At 47.9% G+C, this 27,068-nt stretch overlaps 1 protein-coding gene across 1 annotated transcript; it reads right to left on the bottom strand.

Moving 5' to 3' along the window:
- Positions 1-1,043: 1,043 nt before the first annotated feature.
- Positions 1,044-13,772, bottom strand: LOC146237680 (titin-like). Its single transcript, XM_084685654.1, has 5 exons — positions 13,646-13,772; positions 3,855-4,021; positions 3,661-3,765; positions 3,224-3,550; positions 1,044-3,019 (listed from the first exon to the last, which is right to left on the bottom strand). The coding sequence occupies exons 3-5, from the start codon at positions 3,731-3,733 to the stop codon at positions 2,646-2,648; spliced, it is 774 nt and encodes a 257-aa protein (XP_084541780.1). The 5' UTR covers positions 3,734-3,765; positions 3,855-4,021; positions 13,646-13,772; the 3' UTR covers positions 1,044-2,645.
- Positions 13,773-27,068: the final 13,296 nt, after the last annotated feature.

Genomic DNA, 27,068 nt, shown 5'->3' with positions numbered 1-27,068 from the left:
GTAATGATCTGTTCTTTATATAAACCTTTGTGTCCTGTTGACAGAATCTCCACTCTCCTCTCCTCTCCTCTCCTCTCCTCTCCTCTCCTCTCCTCTCCTCTCCTCTCCTCTCCTCTCCTCTCCTCTCCTCTCCTCTCCTCTCCTCTCCTCTCCTCTCCTCTCCTCTCCTCTCATCTCCTCTCCTCCCCTCCCCTCCCCTCCCCTCCCCTCCCCTCCCCTCCCCTCCCCTCCCCTCCCCTCCCCTCCATCAGTTCTGTGCTTGATATGAACAGCTGTTGGAGGCTCACCTGACTGTGGACCAGGCTGTTAAAGGGCTTTAATGTGCGCCTCTCTGAGTACAGATAACACAGGCTGGGCTAATTGGCCTGTGAGGAAAGTGTACACACACACACACACATACAAACACACACGCATACACACCCAGTCTTCTGTCTCGACATGCTGGAGTGGGGGGTTGCATTAGGTCACCATGGCAACGGGGGCAGCTTTCCTTTCTCTGGTGAGCATTCTCCTTCGTTTTATAGAGTGTGTGTTTATGTGTGTGTGTGTGTGGCAGAAAGTGTGTGTGTGCGTTTGTCAGAGATAGAGAGTTAATAAGCTTGAGTGTGTGTGTGTGTGTGTGTAACCACTCAAAACTAGGCTAGCTCATTGTGTGCATGCTACTCTGTGTGTGTCTAAAGAGGAGCGACTTCAAACACTGTTATGTCACCAGGCCACCGGCTACCTCAGACTGAGGCATGGCCACTTTTATATCAGGAGAGGGACAAGATTTGAAGTTTAACGTCACCAACAACGACAACAACAGACAATTAGTTTGTGAACTTCACCCCCGGAACGTCTGAAATGAAGCACTTAGACTTTCCCCCCGCTGTCAGGATTAAGTGAACTGTTCCACATTGTGACAGGGTAGGCATCTTGAGGCTCACTGGACTTCACCCGCCTTTTTTCTCCTGTTCCTGGAAATGTATCTCTGCTGCCACACTGTGGCGGAATATTTTATAACATCACAGTAAAAAAAGGATTGCCAGACCACACTACAAATGAACAATTTAATCACTTTATCTTTTATATATCCAGTTGATGTCATTTGAGAGACTTAATCACTTTTGCTTCGAGATGCTCCAGCTCTAGAGTACAGTTAATGTCAGCCAAGTTTAAGCAAAATAATACATCAGAGCAGACAATCATGGCAAACTAAATACAAATGTACCAAAAAACTGATTGAAAAATGGATTGATTCACAGCATTTACATGAAAATAGTTTCTGTGACGTTTAACCTCATAAATGTACTGCTGGATGCCCTGACATGTTTTTCAGTAGTTACTCGCTCTTGTACCTCACATTCTGCCTGGACTTGTACAGACCTGAATAACCCCAAAAATGTTGTTTTCAAGAAGAATTACTTCCAAAGAAGACCTTCCAAATAATATTTGGCCTTCCAAATAATAAATATGTATGCGTCGGGTTGTGTGTGTGTGTGTGTGTGTGTGTGTGTGTGTGTGTGTGTGTGTGTGTGTGTGTGTGTGTGTGTGTGTGTGTGTGTGTGTGTTACGGACGAGTGCAGAGCTACGACCCAAACACAGGAGACATGGTCCGGGTTCCAAAAACAAAGGTTAATTTGCAAACTGGGGAAACAGGCAGGATACACACAGTAACATTGGCCAGGGCAAGACAAAGACTGGACACAAAACAGGAACCTAAATACACAGAACCAAACAAGACGCAGGTGACAACCAGTGACACTAACGAGAACTGAAACCATTCAACGAGACACAGGTGGAGACAATGACAGACACAGGTGGAGACAATGACAGACACAGGGGAAGGCAATGACAGACACAGGTGAAGGCAATGACAGACACAGAGAAACACAGGGCAGTGGTCGTGATTGTGTGTTTGTGTGTATGGATAGGAGGATTTGTGTGAGGTTTAAAAAGGGTGGTTGTCCTCAGAGAAAGGGACTGTGTTTCATAGCTCAGCTATGAAACACAGTGTGAACAAGCCTGTTCACTGGATTCCCAAACCTACAGAAATGTCATGCCAACCCTAAGTCAACACACCTGATTCTATGGTTTAATTGACTGACAAGCTGAATCAAGTTTGTTCCAACTGGGGTTGGAAAGTTTGCCTTAACAGGAGCAACGTTGGAGTGACAACCTACATGTGAGTAAATATCCAAGCGCAGGGTTTATCCCAGCTCTGCGATTTATCAAACACTATTATTCATCACTGTGGTGTCATTTGGATTGCTGTGTCCTCTGTCAATTTCTTTCAATTACAAAACAATCATTTTCAATAATAAACACTTTACAGCAGAGGGCAGTATCAAACTGCAAACAAGAGTTTTCAGACGCCAACTAAATGGATGTCCCATATCCCGTCAGGAATGGTTTGGTACATAAATACTGTATATGAAAACAAGCACAAGAGCAATAGCTGTGAATCTTTCACAGGCCATTCATCTGACTTAAAAAAAAATATATATATTTGTTCAGTGCTTCAGGAAACTGTTAACCAATAACTCACCTTTGAACCTTGTTAAGGTAGAGTATGCTGTATGCTTATCGCACAGGCTCAGACACTTCCTTGTTATGGCGTTAATCATTCCCTCAGGGATATCATTCAGGCACAAAGCAGGTAGCAGTCAGGCCCACAGCTTCATCAGGAAATGGCTTGCCAGAAGTATCGCCCCCAGTTTCCAGAAAGCTCTATGGGCCTCGGTTGCATTGCTGGGCCCTGCAAACCTGCTGGGAACAGTCACCAGTTGGCTGGTCAAGTAACGTTGGGCTCCGGGGCTCCACAGGGAGCAGTTGTAGGGTAGGTGCCCAGACGTCGAGTTTATTTCCAGGGTACCGCAGATGGTCAAGCCTCCTCGTGGCTCCACCTGCTTCGTGGTGCTCCCCATCTTCAGTCTTTTGGGGCCTTGGAACCAGTGCACCTCTCCCTCGGGGAACACCCCTGTGAAGGTGCAGGAAAGCGCCTCGGCTGTTGTAGTGACACTCTGGCCCGTGTAGCACTCTGCAGAAAGAAGGGACAAAAGGGGGGAGACCCAATGAACATCGCTATGGGAACGTGCCGCCTCCTCCTCCTCCTCCTGCTTGTCTGATTGTGTTTGCGGGTTGTAAGTTAGTACTTTGGAACGTTCGTTAGACATTGGTCTACGTTGACTGCGTTGGTAGCCATTTGACTGCAGTCATTTGGCCAGTGTGCAGGGGCACTCACCGTCTAGAGTCACAGAGGTCACCGCGTTCTCTGGTCCTACTGCCGAGATGAGCTTGCAGACGTATTGCCCCCGATCGTCAGGGTTAACCCTGAGCAAGGTGAGCTCCAGGTAAACACCTTCTCTCAGGGAACATATGTAGTCATCCGTTTGGTTGGTGGGATGAGAGGTGTTTACTTGACATATGTCCCCACGTATTACCCCATTGCTGTCTATGTGGGCCCAGCCCATTCTGACATGGGTCCCCGGTGGCAGTGGGTGGGTGATGTTGCAAAGCATGCTCAGGTTTTGGCCACACTGGGCCATAAGTGTGGGGCTGACGCTGATCCCTGCGTGAGAACAAAAAAGGAATTCACAAATTAGCGTCTGGTTTTTGGCAGGAGACGGATTTTCAAACGCTGCTGGTCGTTAGTCGTGTAGCAACTTGACTGAGTCTCACCTTCCACCATGGGTGCCGTGTGGACTACGAGCAGAAGCAGCCCCGTCCATAGAAAAGACAGCTCCATAATCATGGTTGCTTCGTTTTACACACGCATAAGCACAGCTACCCACACAGAAACATAAATGATGTCACTTGAGTTGACTGCAGAACCATAACATGTATCCAGTATTGTGGACGGTGTGGTCATTTACCTCGGTGAGATACTGTAAACGTGCTCCTCTTTGCCTCCAGGGTGGTTTTCCTCGGTCCGTGGCGTTCTCCTCTCTTCCGCTCCAAACAAATGATCAAGCACTCAACTGTACCATTACTCCGGGCTGAGAAGGGTGGGCCATGATTGGACCAATTGCAGCTGACAGTTCTGTGAGAGAGGGAGAAAAATGAAAGTGAAATTAGATAAGAGGCAGACAAAGGAGCGTGAGTGAGGGAGAGAGACGTAGAGAAATGGGAGAGAGGGATGGAAGAGGAATAATCTTTTATTCATCTCACAGCTGGTGACATGCAAACATACACCATTTCAAGTTTGAGTTCAGAACCCCCACGCCCCCCCAATACAAAGATGTTAAATTCTGCATTGGGCCACACCTCTGACAGACACATGACTGTTTGATAATATAGTAACCATTAACAGAATTAGAAGTGCCGCTTGTTGCATTTACTCATACATTTTGTGTGTATAACTGTGCCCAGATGTTCCTCTAGGATTCTTTAAACGTGTTAAAAAAAAATATATTTTGGGTAACTCCAGCCTCCCACACACCTTCTGAAGCCAGTATCTCTAGTCTTTTCAAGCCTGGACAGGGTCTCTCTAATGACTATTTGTGTGTGTGCATGTTGTAACCCAGGCCTGGTGTTGAGCAATGTGTTCATGGTCTCATGAACCTTTTTATGAGTGTGTTTTTTTTTTGGGGGGGGGGTACTACTGCCAACATTCCAACAGACAGTATTGTGGGATCAAATGACTGTTCATTCTTGTCACTTTGAGGCAGAGCATCTGTGTTTCCACATTAGGACGGTTTGGTGCTTCGCTTCTCGGGTGAGTTTGCAGTACTGTGTGTCTAAGCAATAAGAGCATATCCTCTTTTAATGGCCACAGCTTGGTGTGACACAAGCTTCGTAAACTAGAAGCAACTTTTAAATTAAATATGAAGTCCAATAATAACCGCTTCGCCGTGAAACCTTTTTCGCCGACTACACCACACAGCATTTCACTCTTTTAGCCAACCGTTTCGCTCCCAATGACAGAATCCCCCCCCCCCCCCCCCCAACCATGGTCCCCTCAAAATACTCAAGCTGCCGGGGCTGTCGGTAATTTCTCTAAAGCTTGTCAAAATTCATCCCGTACTTAATTGCTGTTGGAGCTAGATTATCCAGAGTGCCAAATCTTCTGCGTAATAGTGTTCAATATGATCCAGCTCTAATGCGGTGACTCATGCAAGTTCTGCAAAGATAGTTGAGGAAGGCGCAACACTCCTTATAAAAACTCTTTGACATTCATTTGGGATTTAGGTGGCTGTTGAATTCAAGTTCTGATGTTGGTCTGAGTTGTCATAACGATGAGTCAAGTGGCTTTATGTCTGCGCCCCTGGTAATCTGAAGCCAGAGGGGACAGGTCCGATGTATGTACCAACACTGTCACTGAAGTTTATAGTCTAAACCCTTTTGGCATGTTGGAAACAAGCTCAAGCGGAAGGTTATAATCCAGAGACCCCACTAGTTAACGAGTCATATCTACAATTTCGCAATCTTAAAGGGCAAAGTGGCAAGTACAAAGTGTTATACACTTTATAGTACTAAATGAGTACCGATTATTGTTCCAGTTTTGTAATCGCAGACTTGTACAAACAAACAGTCAAACTAATTTACAGTCTACCAATCCACAACTGGGTGGAATATACAAATAATTCTGTTCAGCCTCTCCTGGATGGACAGCAGAGGAAGTTTTTAGAAAATGTCAACTGGGGGAGCCAAGCTGTGGCCATTTATACTGTCAGAGGGGCCAGACATTAAACATTATTGTCAGTTAGTTTTCTTCACTAAGTTGTAGGCATTAATAGACACAATCTATCCATCTTGTATCTAGGGAAAGCTAACCCAAACCCTAAAGGATATAAAAACCAGGCAACTACTCTCTCTCTTACTATCTCACTTAATCTCTCTCTCTTACTATCTCACTTAATCTCTCTCTCTGAATCTCTCACACACAGAGACACACATACCAACACAGAAACGGCAGTTACTGCAGACCTATGGAGCTGAGAGAAATACCTTTTTCAACGGTTGCAACTGAGAGGTGGGAAACGAGGGAACTTTGAGGCTGGGGGCCATTAACAAAAGGCCAAGTGAGTTACAACGTGTGTCCCTACCCTCGCCCCTGACATCTTCACCAGCACCCCCTTAACCCCACCTCGCCCCCCCCACCCCCGGGTGCACCGTGACATGGGGCGCATGACATGTTTGGGGGGAGAAAACGATGACAGTGTTGCCATGAGAGATGACCTCACATTTCTGATTGGTGTCCATTGCTCAGTAGAGTTTGAATACATATGGCCACAAAAATGTTTTAGTCTAACTGACCCAGAAGCTCACCTCATAGGGATGTTGTACGTTTCAAACCAGAGTGCCAGGACTGTGTTAGGTGTTCAGGCATTAGCCTTTCCTAAAATACACAATGTAATATAACAATAATACAAATGAATCCTAATTACAGTAGTATGTTCGTTGATGGAAGGGTGCATCCGTAGGTGCGTCATGTTAGTCGTCATCTTATAAAAGACCAGAATGGCCTCGGGGGACTTTCACACAAAGGAAACTTCACATGAGCACCTAGTTGTCTGTCAGTTCTTGACATAGTTTAGTCATCCTTTTACCAGAAGGATTAATAAACATCTGTTTCTCTTCCTTTGTGGAATGTTGCAATCTTTGCTTCCCAGCACTCGGTATGATTTTAGAACTATTTCATTACTGGTTAGCTTGTCCCTACAGACACGATACAAAATGTCAACAGCCAGTCCTGTCCTCAGGGGTATGATTTTAGAACTTGTGTTTCACAACTAGTGTGTGTGCATAGCTGAAATGAGATGTCAGCCAATGCACTTCAGTGTACGTCAGTAATCAAACTTACGGCTGAGAACAATCTCTCTAAGCTCATGTCAACGTTTTTAACGTCTTAGTATCACCCACAGTTCCAAACGCCATTCTGTCAACATGCAAACCAATTGTTCAGATGTGGCAATACCCAAATGATAACCGCTTGGTCGGACCATGAATTGGTAGAGCCTGCACCTCTATGTTTTGACATGTCTCCTTGACAACCTGTTCCTGTGACAACCAGTGAGCAACAATCCAAACACTTCTTGGCAGCATTAGCACATGTGCATCTTGAATTAATCATATCCTGTCATGTAGCTTTCCCATGGCTACTCAACGATTGTTTACAATCAACACAGACGTAAAGTGAGGTGCTGGGTGCTTTCCTGCAGTCGACATCGGGGCCTTTTCAAATGACACAAAGAACAAATGGTTGAACGGCTTTTCTGTTTCACTTCCCGTCTGCGGCTATGTCTGTAGAACAAAGTATCCCCCATGATAGACAGGAGTCTACTCCAACAGGAAGTCTGATACTGTATGGAGGTGTTGACATCAAGTCAATACTGGCTGGGTTGGTCATGCACTATCAATTTCATTGAGTATTTTAGGTGTGCTTTTCTTGGTGTTTCAGACGCTCTCGTGGCACAAACTTCACGCAGTGGGACTGACATGCTGTTTGTTTACTCTGCAATCTGCGGCGCGTTAGCAACGAGGCAGTAATGTACAGCCATTTCCCCTGCTAATGGTCATGTGGTGAACAGGCATATCAATAGACCTCTTGCCTCCTTCGATCGCACTCACTCCCCTCTCTGCACACTCCTAAACTTTTGAGGGCATCCCCATGGTTACGAGACCCTTTTTATGACGCCTCGGCACACTCGTCGTAAGTTCCGGCCTCATGCCTGTTACCAGTCCATAAAGAAGGGTTCCCGTGGAGACTGCAGTGAGAGGGAGTTGAAGTCCCTGAACTCACTCATTTCAGCCAGAGGAACTGGTTCAAAGGATAAATTAATTTTTATATTTCTGAAAGTTTATTTTAATTTACAAGAGTTCAAATACACACATTAAGAGGTTGATAAGAAGATTTCTTTTATTTCTTTTTATGAGCAGGTTTATCACCAGCACTTGCCCCTGAGGAAACCAAGTAGTAAAAACTTGTTTTTATAAAAAATAAAAACTAATTCAGGTGACAATTGTTATTCCAGTGATGTTTTTGAATGAATGGAACTAAAATGGGATACCAACCCTAAAGGACAGACAGAGAGGAGACACTGATAGATGAGGTCATCTTGTAAACTTAGGGTAAACTGTCTACCCTGGTCACAATCAATTTTACGCACACTCCATCAATGTAATATCACATCTCAACATGTGAATTCACAGGCTTCATAAAATCAAAGACCTATCGATTCTTGTCTATGCTATGATTGATCCCCTCAGCCGCCACATAGGCAGCATGAAGGCGGCCATATTGTCCCACTCAGGAGAACAGGTTCTCATTGCATCAAATATACTCCTTCAAAAAAGGACTGGCGAAATATTGACAGAAAGAAAAGGAGAGTCAAAGTGGTCAAGAGGTCACACTGTGGATTCATCAAACCATTAACATCAAGCTACCACTGACCCTTCCAATAACTATTTTCATTACTGGTTGTTAGCTTGTCCCTACAGACACGATACAAAATGTCAACAGCCAGTCCTGTCCTCAGTTTCAGATATTGTAGCTGTACATGCATTGAGTTTTATTATAATATGTTTAGATAACGATCTTTGATGTTGTTTGCAACCCCAAGCCTGACATTAATCATCTCTATCATCTGACTACATGCTGATTCAAGACTTGGGCTTTTAAATGCCACCATATCTATTTATTTTTTAATAATGGCTCAAGATCAGGTTGGCTTGTAAACCCACTGGCTGAGCTATCGTGCCTGTAGCCCTTTAAATATCGGTAATGCCTTGGCTTTCATCAGCAGCAATTTGCCTGAAGCAACCGTGTCTCTGAACCACAACACAGTGTGATATCTCACCATGCGGGCCGATGACAAGTCATCTACCACTGTAAGAATGTAGTCAGTCAATTGGGTGTGACATCTCCAGCTCTCCAGCTACACTGCAGGTATGACGTGACCGCCCATTGACTCTGGGCTTCTCTCATCCCACTGAAAACCACCACTCTGGTAATCCCCCCCCCCCCCGCCTCTAATCTGTGAAGGAAAGGACATCTCAAAGATCCTTGTTTTCTTTTGTCTCGCTTGTAAACGGTTGCCATGTTTGCCCATATCCCCCTCTGTAATCCCCATGGCGAGCAGAAGCTGGGAAGCTTTGATGTGAGGACGGGAGGTAAACTCCTGTTTGAAGGTGGTGGTGGTGGTAGTGGGGAGGGTGAGGTTATCCCTCGCGAATGAGCTCTGAGGAGATCAGGGAAGCATCCCAGAATCAGGGATGCTAATCTGGTTTGGGTTTAAACATGCTAGTTAGCTAGCCGGCTACCCGCTAAGTAGATGCACAACCATGCTCACACACTGGGTGATGTTTGCCCGGTGGGTGGGTGGGTAGGGGGGGGATTAGCGTTTGGTGTTTGCTTGCATTTTGTCAGTCTATTTGATAAATTTGGATTTCCATTCCAAACACAGTTCTCATTCTGGCTTCACTCCCAGATAGGAAGGTTACTCTGCTCACCCAATGGTGGTGATCTACGATTGGGTGGTTTGATGTGACTCCCTGGGTTGAGATGAGCCCAGAGCGATTAGCCGCACGCCATGTCCTCTTCACCGGTTGAAGAGCTAATAAGTATGAATGGGGTTTCCCAGGCAGGGATCTCAAATGAATATTTCTCCTCGATGATGAGAAGGTGAGGATTTATAATGAAACTGTGTGAGACTATCAAACATCACTCCTCCACGGCTCTCCACACTCCCAACATTACCAAAGACCGTCCAATGAAAACAGTTCAAACGGCCATCGCGAATAGTATCGACGGTATTTTGTTGCCGAGTAACACTCATAGTATGCAAACATGTGAAAGACAAACTTCCATCTCCACCTCTATCCATCACTCCTTTTTCTGATGCATGTACAGTGCTTGAGCCATATCTATCTGATCCTCTCAGTCTGTCGTCACCTAAATCCCGCGTCCAGTCTGGCCGGCCTTCGGACCTACAAGGTGAGAACAGGGTGTCAACCCACTTGCCAAACCCTGTATCAACGTACCATCAACGTAAACCTCAGGCACGGCTCAGTTAAGACCCTCCATTTTCCTCGCTACCTGATTTAGTAGCAGCTGAGAACAATGAATTTCGTTGGGCATCTGGGGAGGGGCGTGTTTGATTCATGCTTTTGTTTACAAAGGGGTGCCGGAGGGACCAAGTGTCTTAATCCTGCCTTGACGAGAGAGTGAGAGAGCATGCCACGGGGGAGTGTGTGTGTGTGTGTTTGGATGTCTTTGAGAATACTTGTTAGTGGGTGTGTGTGTGCGTGCATCTCCAGAGTTTACTGGCAACATGTCTTGCCTCCGAGTGAGAAGGTGAAGGGAAAGGAGGGGATCAGTTTTCGTTTTTGACAACAGGGAGAACAGCGTGAATCTGAGGAAGGCTGTTCCTCAGGAGGTGAACGGAGGCAGACGAGGCCTCGGTTCTTATCTGCTGCTTCTGAATGTCGAAGCAGCAGAAGCAGCTCCCCCCCCCCCCCCCCCCCCTTCGACAAGATTTTCACAGGCTGTTTAAAAAAAAAAAACGTCAAGGTTTAGCCACCGTGAATTTCCAGTCTAAACAAAAGCTCCATTTCAAACAAACAAGCTGCAAAGGTATCGTTTTGGCTATGGATTTGTCGGCCTCGAACCACGTTTTTTTTTTTTTTTTTGTGTGTGTGTGTGTGCTTGTTTTCACATGTCTATCTACCTACCTATGCTTGGTGCACTTCTCAAAGTTGGATTCCTCTCAGGGACATTTCTGAGAAACCCAATCACAGTGTTAAATTGAACACCTTCCCAGGTGTGGCTCTTCACAACCTCTATAGACAAACTCCAAGTCTCATGCTTTCCTCGTCTCTGATCCTCCAATCACAGCTGAAAGTGATTCAGCATCGACAGACACGTTGTCACCTAATGAGGGGGTTGAACTGAACCAAGGGCTTCTTTAGATGGTTAGCCTCCTACGATGGCACCCATAAAAGCTTTACTATTCACGTCTGATGCTTCTGGTAACTAACAGCTCTCCCTTTTTATAATGAGCTGGAAAATAGCCGCAGTTCCATCACTGTTCCTACTTTGGTGATTCCATCATGACTGAAGCCATTTTCCTAGAGGTGAGCCCCTCTAAAGTGTTGTCCATTATCTTCAACGTACTGTAGGTCCCCAACACGAAGACGCAAACGGCGAGCAAATATGGATGATAAATTCCTAGTTGGTTTAGGCAGGACGTGGCGTACTTGTCAAAGCTGGAAAGGTCGGCACCATAATGTATTAAAAAAATGTCAATGCCAATGTTGAGAGTATTTTAGGGAGGGATGGAAATTATTGTATTTTTTGAAGCATCCTCTTCATGGAATCCAGTATTCTTATCAACTGGGAATGAGTCACATCCAATTTCAACCTCCAAAACTTTCACCGTTCCATTTCTACTCTGCAAATAAATAAACTCTAAATCTTGAACAAAACTTCAAAGTCTGCCTGTCGGGGGAGAAAAAGTAATTGAGTGGGCTTTTTCATCGACTTTCACAACACTCGTTGCAACTTGAAAAAAAAAAAAAAAAAAAAAAAAAACAACGTCCACATCAGCCAGAAGGGCTTGTCGCCTTCCGTGTCAGACGTAAGTTTGGACTGCACGCAGCTGTAGGTGACAGCTGGGCTAACACTCATCAACAGAGATTTGTGCTGGGTGACCGCCAGGGCTTGGTCGAAGAACTCTCACTGCTGAGGTGACACAAACACTGCATCGCAATTCGCCACTCAGAGCTCCTGCACGTGAGAGAAATCTAGAGGAACCCCCCCCCCCCCCTTTTGAAAACATTGAATCGCTGCTACACACAACGACTTTCGCTGTAATGGACGGATAGAAAGACAGAGAGTCCTGCCTTATGTACACAAAAGGATGTTAGGTGTTTTCCCTTCTGGTAAAGCAATTATATGTTCTTGAATTGTTTTCTGGCAAAAACATTCCTGTGCAGTTAATAATATAAGTAGGGCAGCTTTGTAGTTTCCAGAAAGGTGCCAGGAACAAAATATGATGGGAATCCTTCAAAGTTAGTGAAAAGAGGAAAGAGTGAAGGTGAAAGGTCCATTTGTTAACAATGCAAAAGTAAACTTCACTTCCTTTGGCTCACTGCTGTGCAGATTTGGGCCATTAACCTAGTGTCACTTCCAGGATTCAGCACTATTCAGTCTTTGCCAGCGAGGCTGCAACCTCATTATATTTATGCTTCCTTTCCTCAGAGTTCCATACCAGTTTCCAAATATTCTTTATCAAATTGGAAATCGTGTCAAACAAGGCATTTGGCTGAGGCAGACTTTTGGAATAAGCCTGATTTATTTGGGGTGTCGAGGGAGCAGAGCCACAGACATGGGGGTCAAAACGTTATGAGATTAGGTATCATGTTAATCCTGTTCTCAGTTACCCCACCAGGCCCCAGGGCACAATCTCAGCTTGACAACTGGGGTTATGGGAAAAGTTTACCTCAGAAGATGAAGGAGAGAAAATAACACCTTCCATCTTTGACAATTTCCGAGGTTCGGTTGCCTGCAGCTACACAAGGTTTCAAACCTGAGCAAAAAGAAGCGATCACAGGAAAATATTGCAGAATTGTATCATGATGTCATTACACATCAGCACCTTAATCAGTGCTGCTCCCATCTAGGATCGGTTCAGTTTGTCCTACTTTGGGCTTGTCAAAAAGCCTCCAGCCTTGTTATGCACCACAGAGTCTTGAAGGTATGTGCTGTATTTAGACATCCAGCCTGTAGTATTATCCCCCAAGCACATGAGCAGGCATCCACTATACTGTCAGTGTTGACTACTCCTCCTGCATCTACCATTTCAGTTTAGATGCACTCGCTCTCCTTCCTCGTCAACAGTTTTATCATTGTTAGCATCTAGCGAGCGTTCATGCTACGATACATTCCGTTCTTATGATCCTCATGAGGCGCCAGTTGTTCAGAAGTGATCTGATGGAATTTTGGCGATTGGATCAATGAAAAGGATCCTGAAATTGGATTAGATCACGTCATTCAGTCTTGGTTTTGATCTGGATCAAACCTTCAATATGTGTTGTTCAAAATGTTTTTTTGTAGGACTGGGATACCTTTTTGATCAACAACAACAAATCTAGATCATTATGATCCCAGCAGAGTTAAAAAAAAAAAAACTGGTGTCTCCACAACTAAAGATGAACTCTGAAAGTTTTAATTTTGTTCAACTATTGGACATTTGATTTTGAAACATGTTCTAAATATTCACATTGTATTTGAAGAATGTATATTTGATTGTTTTTTTGTTTGTGGGTCAGATGATGGCTCTGACAGTTTGGATTGTTTTATTTAGCCTTTTTCTGTCTCTTCAAATCAAAACACATAAAAGTGACCCCATGGTGTGCTATTGAACCTATTCTTTACTTGCTAGTAGCCTACATTGTTATATGTAGTACCATTTTATAACACTGGGAATCCAAATTTGGTCTTCTTGAAAAGTTTGTACATGGATCAGGGTGATCCAATCCAATGTTGCTTTGAAAGACCAGCTCAAAAGTAAACCTGATTACTTGATCCTGGATAGCAAAACATGGGATTTCAAAATCCAGATCATTCTGATCCAGATTAAACTGTTTGAACAACAGCTTCATTAGTATTGCTAGCATCATCACCATAGCTTACAAAGAACAGTGAAAGCTGGAGCGATCTTACCGTGTTTCGTCTCTGTCCTCGTTCTCTGGTTCATGAAACGACGGCTTATCCGTTCCCTGAAACACGCACTGTTTGCTGCTCTTCTGCTTTGTGAATCCTCTACCCTCCTGTTTGTTCAGCGTCTTGCTGATTACTCAGCACTGCTGAGCAATATTTCCCCAACTTCCTTATTCAGACCATGACATCAGTCTGGAAAAAACCCCCATACATCCTCCCTCCTCCCAACAGCTTTCAGAAGCTTTGTCTAGCCTGCATGTCTGGAATTGATCTATGAGACTTCCTTGTCCAGTTTCAAACCACAATATACAGACCTCCAGTAGACATGCTTCACTATTTCCCTATATCATCACAGAAGCCAAAGTGCACTCTCATAGAAAACTCAGGGAGAGACATCGGAGCACTTAGTACATTACGGCCCTCCGACGAAGGCACCTAAACATTTCAGAAACGCTATCGATCCATGTGTACCACCTTGCATGCTGTACGGGGTTTCCCTCTCGTTCCTTCGTTGTGTAGCACGAGTTTACGTTTCTCCGCGCTGCGCTGAACTAACCCGTGTGACCGACGGGCATATGGAGGCCCAAACCAAGCAAGGAACGTCTTCTGATTTGTGCTGCCTCACCACACGACGCGTCGAAGCTGTTGCCGTTCACAGTCCAATCGATTTCTCAGGCGTTTCAGATTTCTATCTGAATAAATTGGCTTTGGCATGAACTTGTGTGGCACATCAAAGTGTTTTTGATGTCAGAATAACACAAGGTGCGTGCATGCGTGCACAAATAGAGGGCGGTTACTGGGAAACGCAAAGTACAAATTATTTTGTACAGCCTACGACAGCCCACACATGGACACTGTGCAGTGATGTTCCTGCACATTTTCAACTGCTCCAGAGTATCGGGGGGGGGGGGGGGGGGGGGGAATCGAGCGCAAACCCACACAACAACATTCAACTCCAATCATGACTGGGTTTCAGGATGTAATGTCTATCGATAATAATCTGGTGCAATTAGCCTTCAGCCTGTGTGCTGAAGAGAGAATGACTGTGCCCGGGGGACAGAGGGAGGAGAGAAAGATGATGTTCCGTCCAGCCCTGTCTCCACTCTGTATTCCTCTCCTCGCCCTCACCTCGCTCTTCCTTCGTTCTGCCTCTCACCTCACCCTGCACCCGAGGGCCCTTGCTGGCAGAAATAACAGGATTTCTCTCTCTGGTGGACCTTTTTAAGCGCCATCAATCCCGTTAGCTATGCTGCAACCTTCTGTCCCTGTCTTTCGCACTCGTTTGCTTCCTCCCTTCATCCCTCATTCCGTCTTTCTCTCCGTCCCCTCGTTCCCTTCCTTCATCCCTCGCTCCACAAATTGCCTGCTGGGCTATATCTCCATCCCTCCCTCCACTTCTCCCAACCCGCCCTCCTGTCATACTCGGCTTGGCTCCATCCAGCCATCGCGCCATCCCTCTGCTCCTTCCTCTCCAGGGACAGCATAATGCTGCGTTTGTCTGCCTCAGAAAACATGGCCCCCGGAAACCAGCATAACTCTGGATTGCTCGGCCTGCTGTTGTAATAAAAGGCTGAAGCCCTTCCATTGGTGTCAAACACACAAACACATGAATTGTGCTCTGCGGGAAATCCTGTGACTTTTAGCACGGAGACTAACCAATGCTGAATGAGGGATCTCTGAACATCAAGGCTGCTTAAAGCTTTGAACCTCAGGGGCGTGGTGTGTGTGTGCGTGTGTGTGTGTGTGGCAGTTGAGAGATGGCAAAGCGAGTCGACAGGTTGACAAGAGGGGGAGAGCAATGGGAGAAGCACAGAGGGGGGGGGGGGGGGGCTAATGTCTTACAAGACGACATTTGAGAACCATTCGATTCAGGCCATCGATCTCTGCTGAAGGGGGGGGCAGGAAGGGGTGGGGGGTGGGGGGGGTGAGGGGGGGCAGGTGTTTGGTCACGCGTGAATGTGAGCATCGCCCGCATGCATTCACACCTGTGGGTGTGCTGGTTGTACTCATGTAGGATCAAGTCTGTGCATGCGTTTGCACGTGTGTGTGTGTGTGTCCTGACAGACAGCCTGCACGGTAGTGGAACTCTGGAATGTGACGGATGTGCAGAGAGACTGTGGCAGAAGCCTGCCTGTGTGTGTGTGTGTGTGTGTCATCTCCAACCAGAAAAACACTGCGCTCGGACACCACCAAAGCAAACAGCATCACCGCCCAACGGGCTCTCCGTTGTCCGCCATCAAAACATCCTCCAGGAAACCTTGCCTTAAACATGAACACGTGTCTTCCCACAACTCAAGTTTTATTGAGGCCAGATTTCTAGAGCGTGTGGGGACATTTGGTGAGTGTAAGTTGTAAACACGGTCCTGGGCTCTGCTGCTCGGCTGGATGAAGCCAAGCGGCCTTTTGTTCCACGATGACCTTGTGTTGTGAGTGAAACGCGTTTTCCCGAAGTCCCTCTGTGGCCATGTCCGCTTCACTAACCCAGCCAACATTACTCCAGCCATCTGCAGACAAGCATATTAGAGCATAATGAACTGGGCTTTCTATACACCGGTGCTCAGCTGGAGAATCTGTCTGTGTGTATGTGTGAGCATGTGTGCACATAAGCGAAGTGACTCTGTGTGAGTGAGAGACTGTGTGTGTGGGCGCGTGCGTAAGAGCGTTGGTTCCTGTGCACAGGAGAAAATGAAGGAGAAAGTGTGTGTGTGTGTGTGTGTGTGCACAGTGCGTGCGAGCGTGAATCTCCCGGGACTCGTGTGTGTGTGTGTGACTTGGCCTCACTCTGTGCCAGACAGATGAGCTGTTTACACTTCTAGTTTATTTTCTTTCCCCTCTCAGTTTTGCATCCTATCGCCTGGCGGCCTGTCCTGCTGGGCCCTGAAATCAATAATGTCATTCTCAACTAGTGAAGGCTGAGTGCAAGAGTAATTACCGCCACCATTATCTGACCACATCTCTCATTATACTGTAAACAGCTTTCATTGGCTTTGCACGCTTGGCCAGCGGTAAGACTGAGACGCACACAAAGGCCCCAGATGCACACACACACACACATGCACACACAGACACACACGCACAAACAGAAACACACACACAAACAAAAGACACACACAGACAGACACACACACGCACAAACACACACACACACACACACGCACAGACAGACACACACACACACGCACAGACACACACACACACTAACAGACACACACCGGACACACCCCTCAGGCATATAAATAGACAAAGCCGCAGACGAGCCCTCTCAAAGGAAGTCCCCTCGTCCTTCTCTCCCTGAACATTTGGCTCCTCCTCTCCCTGAACATTTGGCTCCTCCTCTCCCTGAACATTTGGCTCCTCCTCTCCCTGAACATTTGGCTCCTCCTCTCCCTGAACATTTGGCTCCTCCTCTCCCTGAACATTTGGCTCTTCCTCTCCCTGAACATTTGGCTCCTCCTCTCCCTGAACATTTGGCTCCTCCTCTCCCTGAACATGTGGCTCCTCCTCTCCCTGAACATGTGACTCCTCCTCTCCCTGAACATGTGACTCCTCCTCTCTCCCTGAACATGTGACTCCTCCTCTCCCCCTGAACATGTGACTCCTCCTCCTCTCCCTGAACATGTGACTCCTCCTCTCCCTGAACATGTGACTCCTCCTCTCTCCCTGAACATGTGACTCCTCCTCTCTCCCTGAACATGTGACTCCTCCTCTCTCCCTGAACATGTGACTCCTCCTCTCCCTGAACATGTGACTCCTCCTCCTCTCCCTGAACATGTGACTCCTCCTCTCCCCCTGAACATGTGACTCCTCCTCTCTCTGAACATGTGACTCCTCCTCTCCCTGAACATGTGACTCCTCCTCTCCCTGAACATGTGACTCCTCCTCTCCCTGAACATGTGACTCCTCCTCCTCTCTCTGAACATGTGACTCCTCCTCCTCTCTCTGAACATGTGACTCCTCCTCCTCTCTCTGAACATGTGACTCCTCCTTCTCTCCCTGAACATGTGACTCCTCCTCTCCCCCTGAACATGTGACTCCAGTCAGGATGGGTCATCTCTTCCCCCTCAGTGTCGGAGGCTCCCTGAGGGGGGATGGACACTGACATCACTGACATGCATCACGTCGCACCGGGGATCAACTCCTCCATTGTTTTTTTTGTTTTTTTACATAATGACACTGGGCTGGCCCAATCACATCTCTTAACAGTCTCTACTGGTGTCCAACCGATTTGTGGTGGGCCAGTCTGAACAAAAATGCCGGGGCCATTTTTTTGGTCCCAGTCCAGCCCTGTATACATATATGCTGTGTGCATATGTTCCCTAGGTGGCCATGTTCTGTACTGATAAGAATCTCTGCAGTGGACCCATTAGTATGGAGCTATGTGAGGACCAGTGTAGCGCTCCAAGTCGGTCGCTGTATTAGTGACCTTTTGAGCTGAGCAATAATCGTGCTTCATGGGGTCTTGTGATGATGTCTGTTGTCGTGTCTCTTTGATCACGGTCTGAAGGAGAGTATAGAGTTGCAGTGATCATGTCTGTTTGGGAGATGGATGCTGGGGGCCTTTCATGTACTGTTCTACATTGTTGGGGTTCCTAGCTTAAGAGAACTGAAGCGTGATTTGGTATTTTGTCGCGTGTATTATTATTATTATATATTATTATTTTTTTTTGTGTTTGACAGTTTCAGCTTTGTGTGCTTTGGCTTCAGCCTTTGTGTGCGTGTGTGTGTCTGCATACCTGCGTGTTTCAGGTGTAAATGAAGTCCCCGTCTTTTCACAGTGTTTAGGGAAGCGTGTCCTGACCTGCAAATAGAAGACCGGAACCTTCTTCATCTGTATTCTGCCGGCTGGCGTTGCGTGGCGCGCTTGTTATATGACTGCCTATCACCCGGGCGCCAGTTTGCTAATGGTGTCAGCAGACTTCAATTAGCTCTCTGCCATGCTTGGCTGCTCTGTCCTTTCAGAGAGTTCGGGCTTTAAATTGTCTGAAAATACCACGGCCATTAAATGTGAATGTTTAATGGCTGTTTAAACCCCCCGATCCGTCCGAGCAGCAAAGCAAGGGTCGGGTTTTTTTGGTTCTGAAGCTTCGATTTTTTTTATTTTATTTTTTCTTCTGAAAAACGCGCTTTTCTTTAGGCTGTATTTTCAAGGGGTGTGATGACGGATCGGATTTGAATTGACTTGAGGTAAGCCATGTGAAGAAGTGTGCTTTGACCCATCCGATTACATTAGATCACATCAGATCTAATGGAGGGAAAGGTAGTCCTGTTTGGAGTACTGGAACTGGGATTTTAGACTTTAGATTCATGTTTATAGAATGCAGTGTGGAGAAAGGTTTGTGTTGACTGAGTTCTGGAACTGGACCTTTACACAAACATTGTGTTAAAAGCTGTCTGCTTTTTGACACGCGCAGCAGATGCAGTGCATGAATTCAGCCATTGACATTAACAAACTGTCTACACTGGCCCTTTCAAAATGGTAACTCATCCATCTCTGCTTCTTTTTCTCTCAACCTGTCTTCACCCCCCCCCCCCCCCCTGTGAAACAAATCAAATCAACAGCTCTCGTGACTTATCCTTCCACAAGGACATCTTAAGCGATGAAACTAGCGAGCAGATAAGTGTGCGGTGTCTTCCGAAGTCAACGACAAGGTTTCCTGACAAGAAGCAAAACAAAATCATTCCCGTCGTCATTTTGCTTGACGTCCGTTCCCTTGGCGACCGACTTCCTCCTGACATCTGTTAATAGACGCTGTTGTCGGCGGGCTGTGAAAGGCACATTGGCACAGCGTGGAGGGCCTGACTGACACGTCCACCTCGTGCCAACTCCAGCTGCCACAGCGCTCGGTGCCACCCTCCTGGGATGTCCTTCCGTGTCCACCTCATCTCACCTCCATCCCTCCCTCCCTCCATCCTAGCCCTCCCTCCCTCCATCCAAGCCCTCCCTCCATCCTAGCCCTCCCTCCCTCCCTCCTAGCCCTCCCTCCCTCCCTCCTTGCCCTCCCTCCCTCCTAGCCCTCCCTCCTAGCCCTCCCTCCCTCCTTGCCCTCCCTCCTAGCCCTCCCTCCCTCCATCCTAGCCCTCCCTCCATCCTAGCCCTCCCTCCATCCTAGCCCTCCCTCCCTCCCTCCCTCCTAGCCCTCCCTCCCTCCTTGCCCTCCCTCCTAGCCCTCCCTCCCTCCCTCCTAGCCCTCCCTCCCTCCCTCCCTCCCTCCTAGCCCTCCCTCCCTCCTTCCTAGCCCTCTCTCCCCTGCAAGGTGAAGTCATTAACACTCCACTCCAGTCAGCAGCTGAAGGGAGTTGATTGGATGAAGTTTGCAATTTTAATCACGGAGCTCCCCCCAAAGATGGCTGCCTCCTCTTCTGCCCACGGCTTATTGGCATGGTTTCTCTTTGCCGTTCTTTGGAATGTTCTCATGTGGGAAACAGCTGGATGGAAAATTCATAAAGATTCTTTTGATTAATTAATGGTATTAAGAAGCCAATCCTATTGGACTCTTACATTTCACATTTGCCACCGCTGCACACCCAGCGACAGGGTTAGATTCATGTCTTCCCCTCTCTCTCTGCCACATTTCCTGTTTAACTGTCTCTCTGTCCAATTAAGCCATAAAATGCCCAAAATATACCCCCTCCCAAAAATGACACGCAACACTTTTGAATGAGAGACGTGAACCCACAATGATGACATCACCGTATGCAGAGCTAAAAGGAAACGAAAAAATGCTTTTTTTTTTCTGCCTCCCTCAGCCCAGAGGCTCCTCCCACTAGGAGGGTCAGGAGGTTAAACCAATAGCTGGCAGTTGACTGACAGCCAAGTCTGCCTGCACACTGAGAGAGTGACGAGAGTAACGCCCTTCAGAGAAGGTCACGCACACGCACGCCCCCATAAACACAGACGCACACGCATACGCACACAGGGTGAAATACCATCCTCATCTGCTCGGTCAATTAAAAGGCAATTAAACGCGCCAGCAGCAGACCTCCTAAATGAATATCTAACAGCTTTGATTCAACACAGACTCAGTTTGACTCTTGGTGTCATCATTTGGACAAGTTCTGACATGTCCCGGATCGACCAAACTTTGGTTCTTCACGCCCCTCCCACCTTCAGGTGTGGGGGGGGGGGGGTAGACCGCCAGGCCATCATGCACCCTGGGGAGTGTGTTTCGGAACACTGCCATGGGTCGACTCTCTCCAGGATGTTGTAAGCAGCTGGAGCGGTTGTCTTAGCGATCCGGTCTCCCCCGGTGGTCGTCCCGTTGTTACGGCCAATTAGAAGGGACATGAGTATTCCTGGGGCGTCGCGCCTCGCCAGCGTGATGCCAGCCTGCGCGAGTCACAGCCAATCAAATTCAAAGTGACAAAGTGATGGTGAAGGCCCACCGTGACTGAATACATGATGGGAGGGAGGGGGGGGCGGTAGAGTCAGGGGAGGGGTTTGGGGGGGGGGGTTGAAGGAAAGGGGGGTGGACGGCTCCGCGAAAAGAGGGATGGATTGATGGTCTATCATTTTTATGGACCTTAAGCGCTCGGCTCTCCTCTCCTCTCCTCGCTCTCTTAATTTTTCTTGTTTTCCTTTTCCTCCTTTTTCACTCTCTCTCTCTCTTTCTCTCATTCTAACTATTTCTCGTTCTATCTCTCTCTCGTTCTCTCTCTCTCGTTCTAATGACCTCCAAAAACCTGCCCATTTGTCTCTGAAATACACATGTACCTCCCTGCCTTATTAGTGGTGTCTCTCTCTAATAAGGCACCTTAACTCGTTCACTCTGGCTGTGGAAAATGCAACTCCACCTCGTATGGAGACAGATGACCTCTCTTCGACCACAGCTTTGGAATAGGGATGAAATTGCCCTCATCTATATACTGTTGCTGTCACACACACACACACACCAGAAGACACGCTCCGCGACACACGCACTCGGACGAGACGCTACACAGACTTGCTGGTGTTTACTGTGGATGAGGGTGTCATGAACAAACCGTCCATCCACCCCGCCTTCCTGCTGCTCCCGGTAGTCAGAACTCCGGCCGCACGGCGGCAACACTGACCTGGACGTCGGTTCCCAACGGTGATTCATGGGTTTAATCACGCCGGCCCGGGCAACCCTCCTGCAAACCTTTTTTAGTTTGACACACGACCGCCTCAGCGGAGCCCTGGCGCCATTTGTCCTATTTAGGACACCATAGTTAGACCTTGTGACAATTATGCCTGAGGATGCGGCGCGAGTCCTGACTCTGGCAGGCTGCCTCACGTCTGGAACAGCACCCCTGTGAAGTGGAGCCTCGGGTTCAATTACTGTCCTCAATCTCCCCACTGGCCTGTGATTGGTCGGCGCTACCTTTCCCTATATTGGTCTCTGATTGGACACTTTTAGGTGTGTCATTTTAGTGAAGGGTTATAGTTTGTTAAGCCTTATCTGTGTTGTGGAGACTGGCCCATATTGTGCCCTACTCTGTCCTATCCAGTATTTCATTGATAAACACCAATGCTGGAGTTGTTGTTTTTTTTTTTTACGGCCCTGGCTAAAGCATCCCTATCTTTTCGACAGTGGCCATTAGCCAGCGCTCACATTACAAGTAATCGTGTCCGTGCCTTGAAGTACACAAGTGGCCATGATGACAAACCTCCATTGATCCTCCGCATCTTTAAATTGCTACATAAGGTGAAGAGGAGAGAGGATGAATGGGCGTCCTCGTGTTCCCGTTCAGCCCTCCCATCTGAGTGCCTCCTTCTGGGGGTCACAGCTATGCATCACTGGGCCAAACGAGCCCTTTAACATGCCCCTCTGCTACTGCAGTGTGGAGAACAAGGATCAGGCCAAGTCTCAATGCTGGGTGGTGGAAGTCTCCCTGCTGGCTGTGCCCACGCGCCAAAGACCCCCCCCACCCCCCCCCCCCCCCAGGCTGAGATGTCCTCCTGTCCTGGCGGATAGCGCCGGCGGCAGCGCAAAACGAGGCAGTGACACGGCGGTTTCGCGACAGACGTAGAACGCGAAAGGACGACACGTCTGGGCGAATGCCGCCGCAAACCCCCGCGCCGCAATTGTCCACATTTGGTCACGCGCTATGATTTCCTGAGGTGGGAGAAAACTCCGGACTCGGAACAAAGCCCCGCCTCCATCCCACACTCCGGGTCGGAGAGGAGAACATCCACATGCATCACGCGTAACTACACGCCTTGATTGGCGTGTAGTTAATTCCCCCATGTCACCCAGCTGGGCTGAACTGGCCTGCAGTCTGAGTTTCTCTGACAGTAATCTCATTACACTGGTAATTTACATCTGACGGGGAGAGAGAGATTGAATCAGGAGAGCGGCCAGAACGAGAGACAGGCGATGAGAGAGACTTGTCTGGGCTTCCTTTCCCTCTTCACCTTCTCTTCTCCCCCCCCCCCCCCCCCTTACTCTCTCCATCCGTCTCCTGTTCACCTGGCGTTTTCTCTCCGTTTGGCTTTTCCTTATTCCTTCGCTCCTCACTCCTCCTCTACTTCACCTTTTTCTCTCCTCTCCCCTCCACCTCTCTTCCTCCTTCCAGGCTGCCTAAGGCTGTCCCGAGACCCTCGCTATAATTGAGTGTTTTCAACATCACAGCGGATTGCAGCTGAGTGTGTTTGTGTGTGTGCGCGCGCGCGCGCGCTTCGGTTTGTGTGCAATGTTGTGTCTTTGGACACTTGGACGTAACTTGACAGACATGAAAGCCGTAAGTGCATTTGAAAGGGATGGAGAGAGAGAGGAGGCAGAGACAGCCGCGGTTTGAAAAGGCTCTCTCTTCTTGCCCATCTGAATGTGCGTGTGTGTTCACATCTCAAGGCCCAATGCATCATATCCAGTTCCACTTCCATCGTGGAGTCCCTCTGGAACCTTGTCACCCTGTCTGCCTGCCCTCTCCTGCCCTGTCATACTATGAGACGGTTAGATCTGTCACATCAAACGTCCCTCTGGGGGCTCCCACCTCGGTCCCCTCTAGCCCCTAGCGCTCTCGGTAAGGTCCAGCACAGAGCCCTGAGGGCGCTGTCAACCTACAGTATCTGCCTGATGTTCCACCTTCGAGCCTTTTGTGTGTGTCCAGTTATTGTGTTGTACGGTTGAATAAGAGTCTGTGTGTGTGAGAGTGCGTGGGCACTTGTATACAAGGTCTGATACAAGCCCAACTCAGAGACGCAAATACAGACATCATTCATTCAGACTGAAAAGCACTTTGTGCAACACCGAACCATGTTTCAATAAGCTGGGGTTCTTCTTATTCCTGGCTGTACCTGCGAAGTAAATCTGAATTGCAGTGCAGATTGGTTGTGGTTGGTTAGTTTTCAGAGGAGATGGGCTGTTTCCTTCCCCAGACATCTGGGGGTGGGGCGAACACACACACACACACACACAGATATGTCATTGCTGCCATGTAGCTGTCACTCACACATGCTCCTCCTAGACATCAGGGAAGGATCTCTTACCCTGGGATCCCTATGTGAGTGTGTGTGTGTGTGTGTGTGTGTGTGTCGGTGTGTGCGTGTCCACAGGTTGCTCTCAGAAGTAATGAAAATGCAAATATGCTCTTCTCTCTTGATCTCCGCTGTCTGTCTGCAGATAACCCCTTCTCCCGGCCTCCTCTGATGTCAACCCGCCACCCCGAGCACCCCCTCCCCACCCCGAGACACACCAATCTTTCCCCCGCGTCCCACCGCCCTCATTCATTACGGACACATCCACGCCCTTTATTGTCGTGTCCCCTTGGTCCACTCTGCACTCCTTTCATCGATTCCCTCCGTCCTTCCATTCATCTGCAACATTCCACCCGCTTTATTCGTTCGTTAGAATCCCTTGTTAAAAAAACAACAACCAGGCAGCGTTGTCTTTAATTGGAATGAAGAGCAGTCTGAATGAAAAACGGTAGATAGAGCCCAGGTAGCCTGAGGAGGGGAGCGATGGAATGATTAACGATTAGCAATTAACTCAAAGGTCTTATTTCCAATTACAGTTCAGGAGTAATGAATTGGCTTTGTATGTTTTTGCTCGAATCCAGACGCCCAATTAGCCGGTCTTTGTTGCGGGAGCAGCAGGAAGGAGGTGGGAGGAGCTAGAGGGGTGGCGGGGCCATGGCAACGGGCTGCGTCTCCACAGTCTTCAGATGTTCCCTCTCCTGGGACTACTTCCTTCTTCACAGCGATGATCCACCATTGTGGTGAATGGGATCGTGCGTGCAACGCGCGCGCATGAAAAAACACACACACAACACAGCCTTTACCGTGACGATATGTACGTATTTTTGGACCGTGACTGCAGTGCTGACTGTCTCTCCTCCACCACTTCATTTGCGGTATCCCTCCCCAAAAATAATTGCGGCAAAGAAATTCTATTTGGCCTGCGGTACAGAAAATTGAATTAGATGGGTCACAGGGGCTCCAGGCTATGGAATTACTCTGCTTCATTTGAGGCATGAACTAGCCCCGGCCAGCATCTGTGACTTCACGTCAAGAGTCCGAGAGAAAGAGAGAAGAAGAAGAAGAAGAAGAAAAGAATTGGATCGGCGACATCCTCTGCTCCTGCTCTTTGTTCAAACGGAGAGAGAGGACGACCAAGACTGACACGCAGCCACCGGGCACAAATCAGTCCACACACACACACACACAAACAGACCCCCGGTTTCAAAACGGTTTTATCGCCTTGTCCAGAGACGTTTGCTTAGCATTATGATTTCCTTCACACACACACACACACACAACGTTTCTTAGAAGTCTCCGGATGGCAACGTTTTGAAACAGAGAATGGATATGGTTGCAGTGTTATCATCCTCCCCCAACACTCACACACTGGCTTCCCTGGTGCTCCCTCTCCCCTCCCCAGATAACAGCCCATCCAGACCCATGACGTAGACCAGCACCTTGTAATGGGCAGCCACGGGACCTCCTCCTACACAGGACACACCAGCTCCACATACGGAATGCTACTGCCACCTTTATGACCGTGTTGTGGAATCCCAGACTGCACCATGGACTACACTACAACTCCCAGCATGCCTGTAGTGTCTGGAATACAAAGCAGGAAGTGACTCGGGTCACTCCCAGGGTAGGTGATAATCCTTTTTCACTTGCCCAGTGGGAATCATTGGCCACAGAGCCACACGCCAACCAGGTTTCTCGGGGAGAGTGTGTGTCCACTAAGCAGGCTACGTTGTTAGCATGTGGGTTGGTGCACAGTGGGAGCTAATGTCTGCAGAGGAGGAACCCATATGCCACGCGTGCCTGTTTGTGACAGAATGCTCTTAAGGGGGCATTGATCTTGGTTGTGTGTGTGTGTGTGTGTGCGCAAATGTTTGTTTGTTTGTTTGTTTGTGTGAAACTGTTTGTGCGAACAACAGTGTTTGTGTGAAACTGTTTGTTTGTGCGAACAACAGTGTTTGTGTGAACAGTGTTTGTGTGACACTGTGTGCTATTTCAAGACAGACACACACACACATACACCGCAGGTATTTCTCAGTCCAGTGTTTGAGTGCAGGAAGTTTCAGACTCCCCAGCCGACTTCCTCCCCTTGCTGACTCCCAAACTAGAAGGGCGACTAACAGGGAGCCACTGTCACAGGAAATGACACATCAATGACGTACTCACGCATGACAGTGTCTGCGTTTCGGGCCCTGTCAGATGTGCCTCTCTCTCTCTCTCTCTCTCTCTCTCTCTCTCTCTCTCTCTCTCTCTCTCTCTCTCTCTCTCTCTCTCTCTCTCTCTCTCTCTCTCTCTCTCTCTCTCTCTCTCTCTCTCTCTCTCTCTCTCTCTCTCTCTCTCTCTCTCTCTCTCTCTCTCTCTCTCTCTCTCTCTCTCTCTCTCTCTCTCTCTCTCTCTCTCTCTCTCTCTCTCTCTCTCATTCTCTCTCTCTCTCCTCATTCTCTCTCTCTCTCCTCATTCTCTCTCTCTCTCTCTCTCTCTCTCTCTCCTCATCCTCTCTCTCTCTCTCTCTCCTCATCCTCTCTCTCTCTCTCTCTCTCCTCATCTCTCTCTCTCTCTCTCTCTCTCTCTCTCTCTCTCTCTCTCTCTCTCTCTCTCTCTCTCTCTCTCCTCTCTCTCTCTCTCTCTCTCTCCTCATCCTCTCTCTCTCTCTCTCTCTCTCCTCATCCTCTCTCTCTCTCTCTCTCTCTCCTCATCCTCTCTCTCTCTCTCTCCTCATCCTCTCTCTCTCTCTCTCCTCATCCTCTCTCTCTCTCTCTCCTCTCCCTCTTTGCTCCAATGCTTCAGTGGTTCCACTCGCTGGTGAGAGTAATGGGACCAGTGATGTCTCTGACTATTTTCCATATTTTTCTTTTTCTCACTTAGACTCAACTGATGGGTAGAGACTGAATTTCTGCAGGGATTTATGGATTCTCGTAACCCTATGAAGGGATTTTGAGACTTGTAGTTTTAACATAACGGCTTTAGTTCTACTGTGAATTGGCTGTTCCCATT

Source organism: Hypomesus nipponensis, chromosome 21, assembly GCF_054491055.1.
Source record: "Hypomesus nipponensis isolate SF chromosome 21, ASM5449105v1, whole genome shotgun sequence".
NCBI lineage: Eukaryota > Metazoa > Chordata > Actinopteri > Osmeriformes > Osmeridae > Hypomesus > Hypomesus nipponensis.
This window is presented reverse-complemented; position numbering and strand designations above follow the sequence as displayed.

Bases quoted from the DNA above. Each gene is read 5' to 3' on its own strand.
- LOC146237680 (XM_084685654.1), bottom strand. From the start codon at position 3,733: ATGATTATGGAGCTGTCTTTTCTATGGACGGGGCTGCTTCTGCTCGTA. The intron at 3,551-3,660 runs GTGAGACTCAGT...GTTCTCACGCAG, and splicing joins CACGGCACCCATGGTGGAAG to GGATCAGCGTCAGCCCCACA. The intron at 3,020-3,223 runs GTGAGTGCCCCT...TTCTTTCTGCAG, and splicing joins GACCTCTGTGACTCTAGACG to AGTGCTACACGGGCCAGAGT.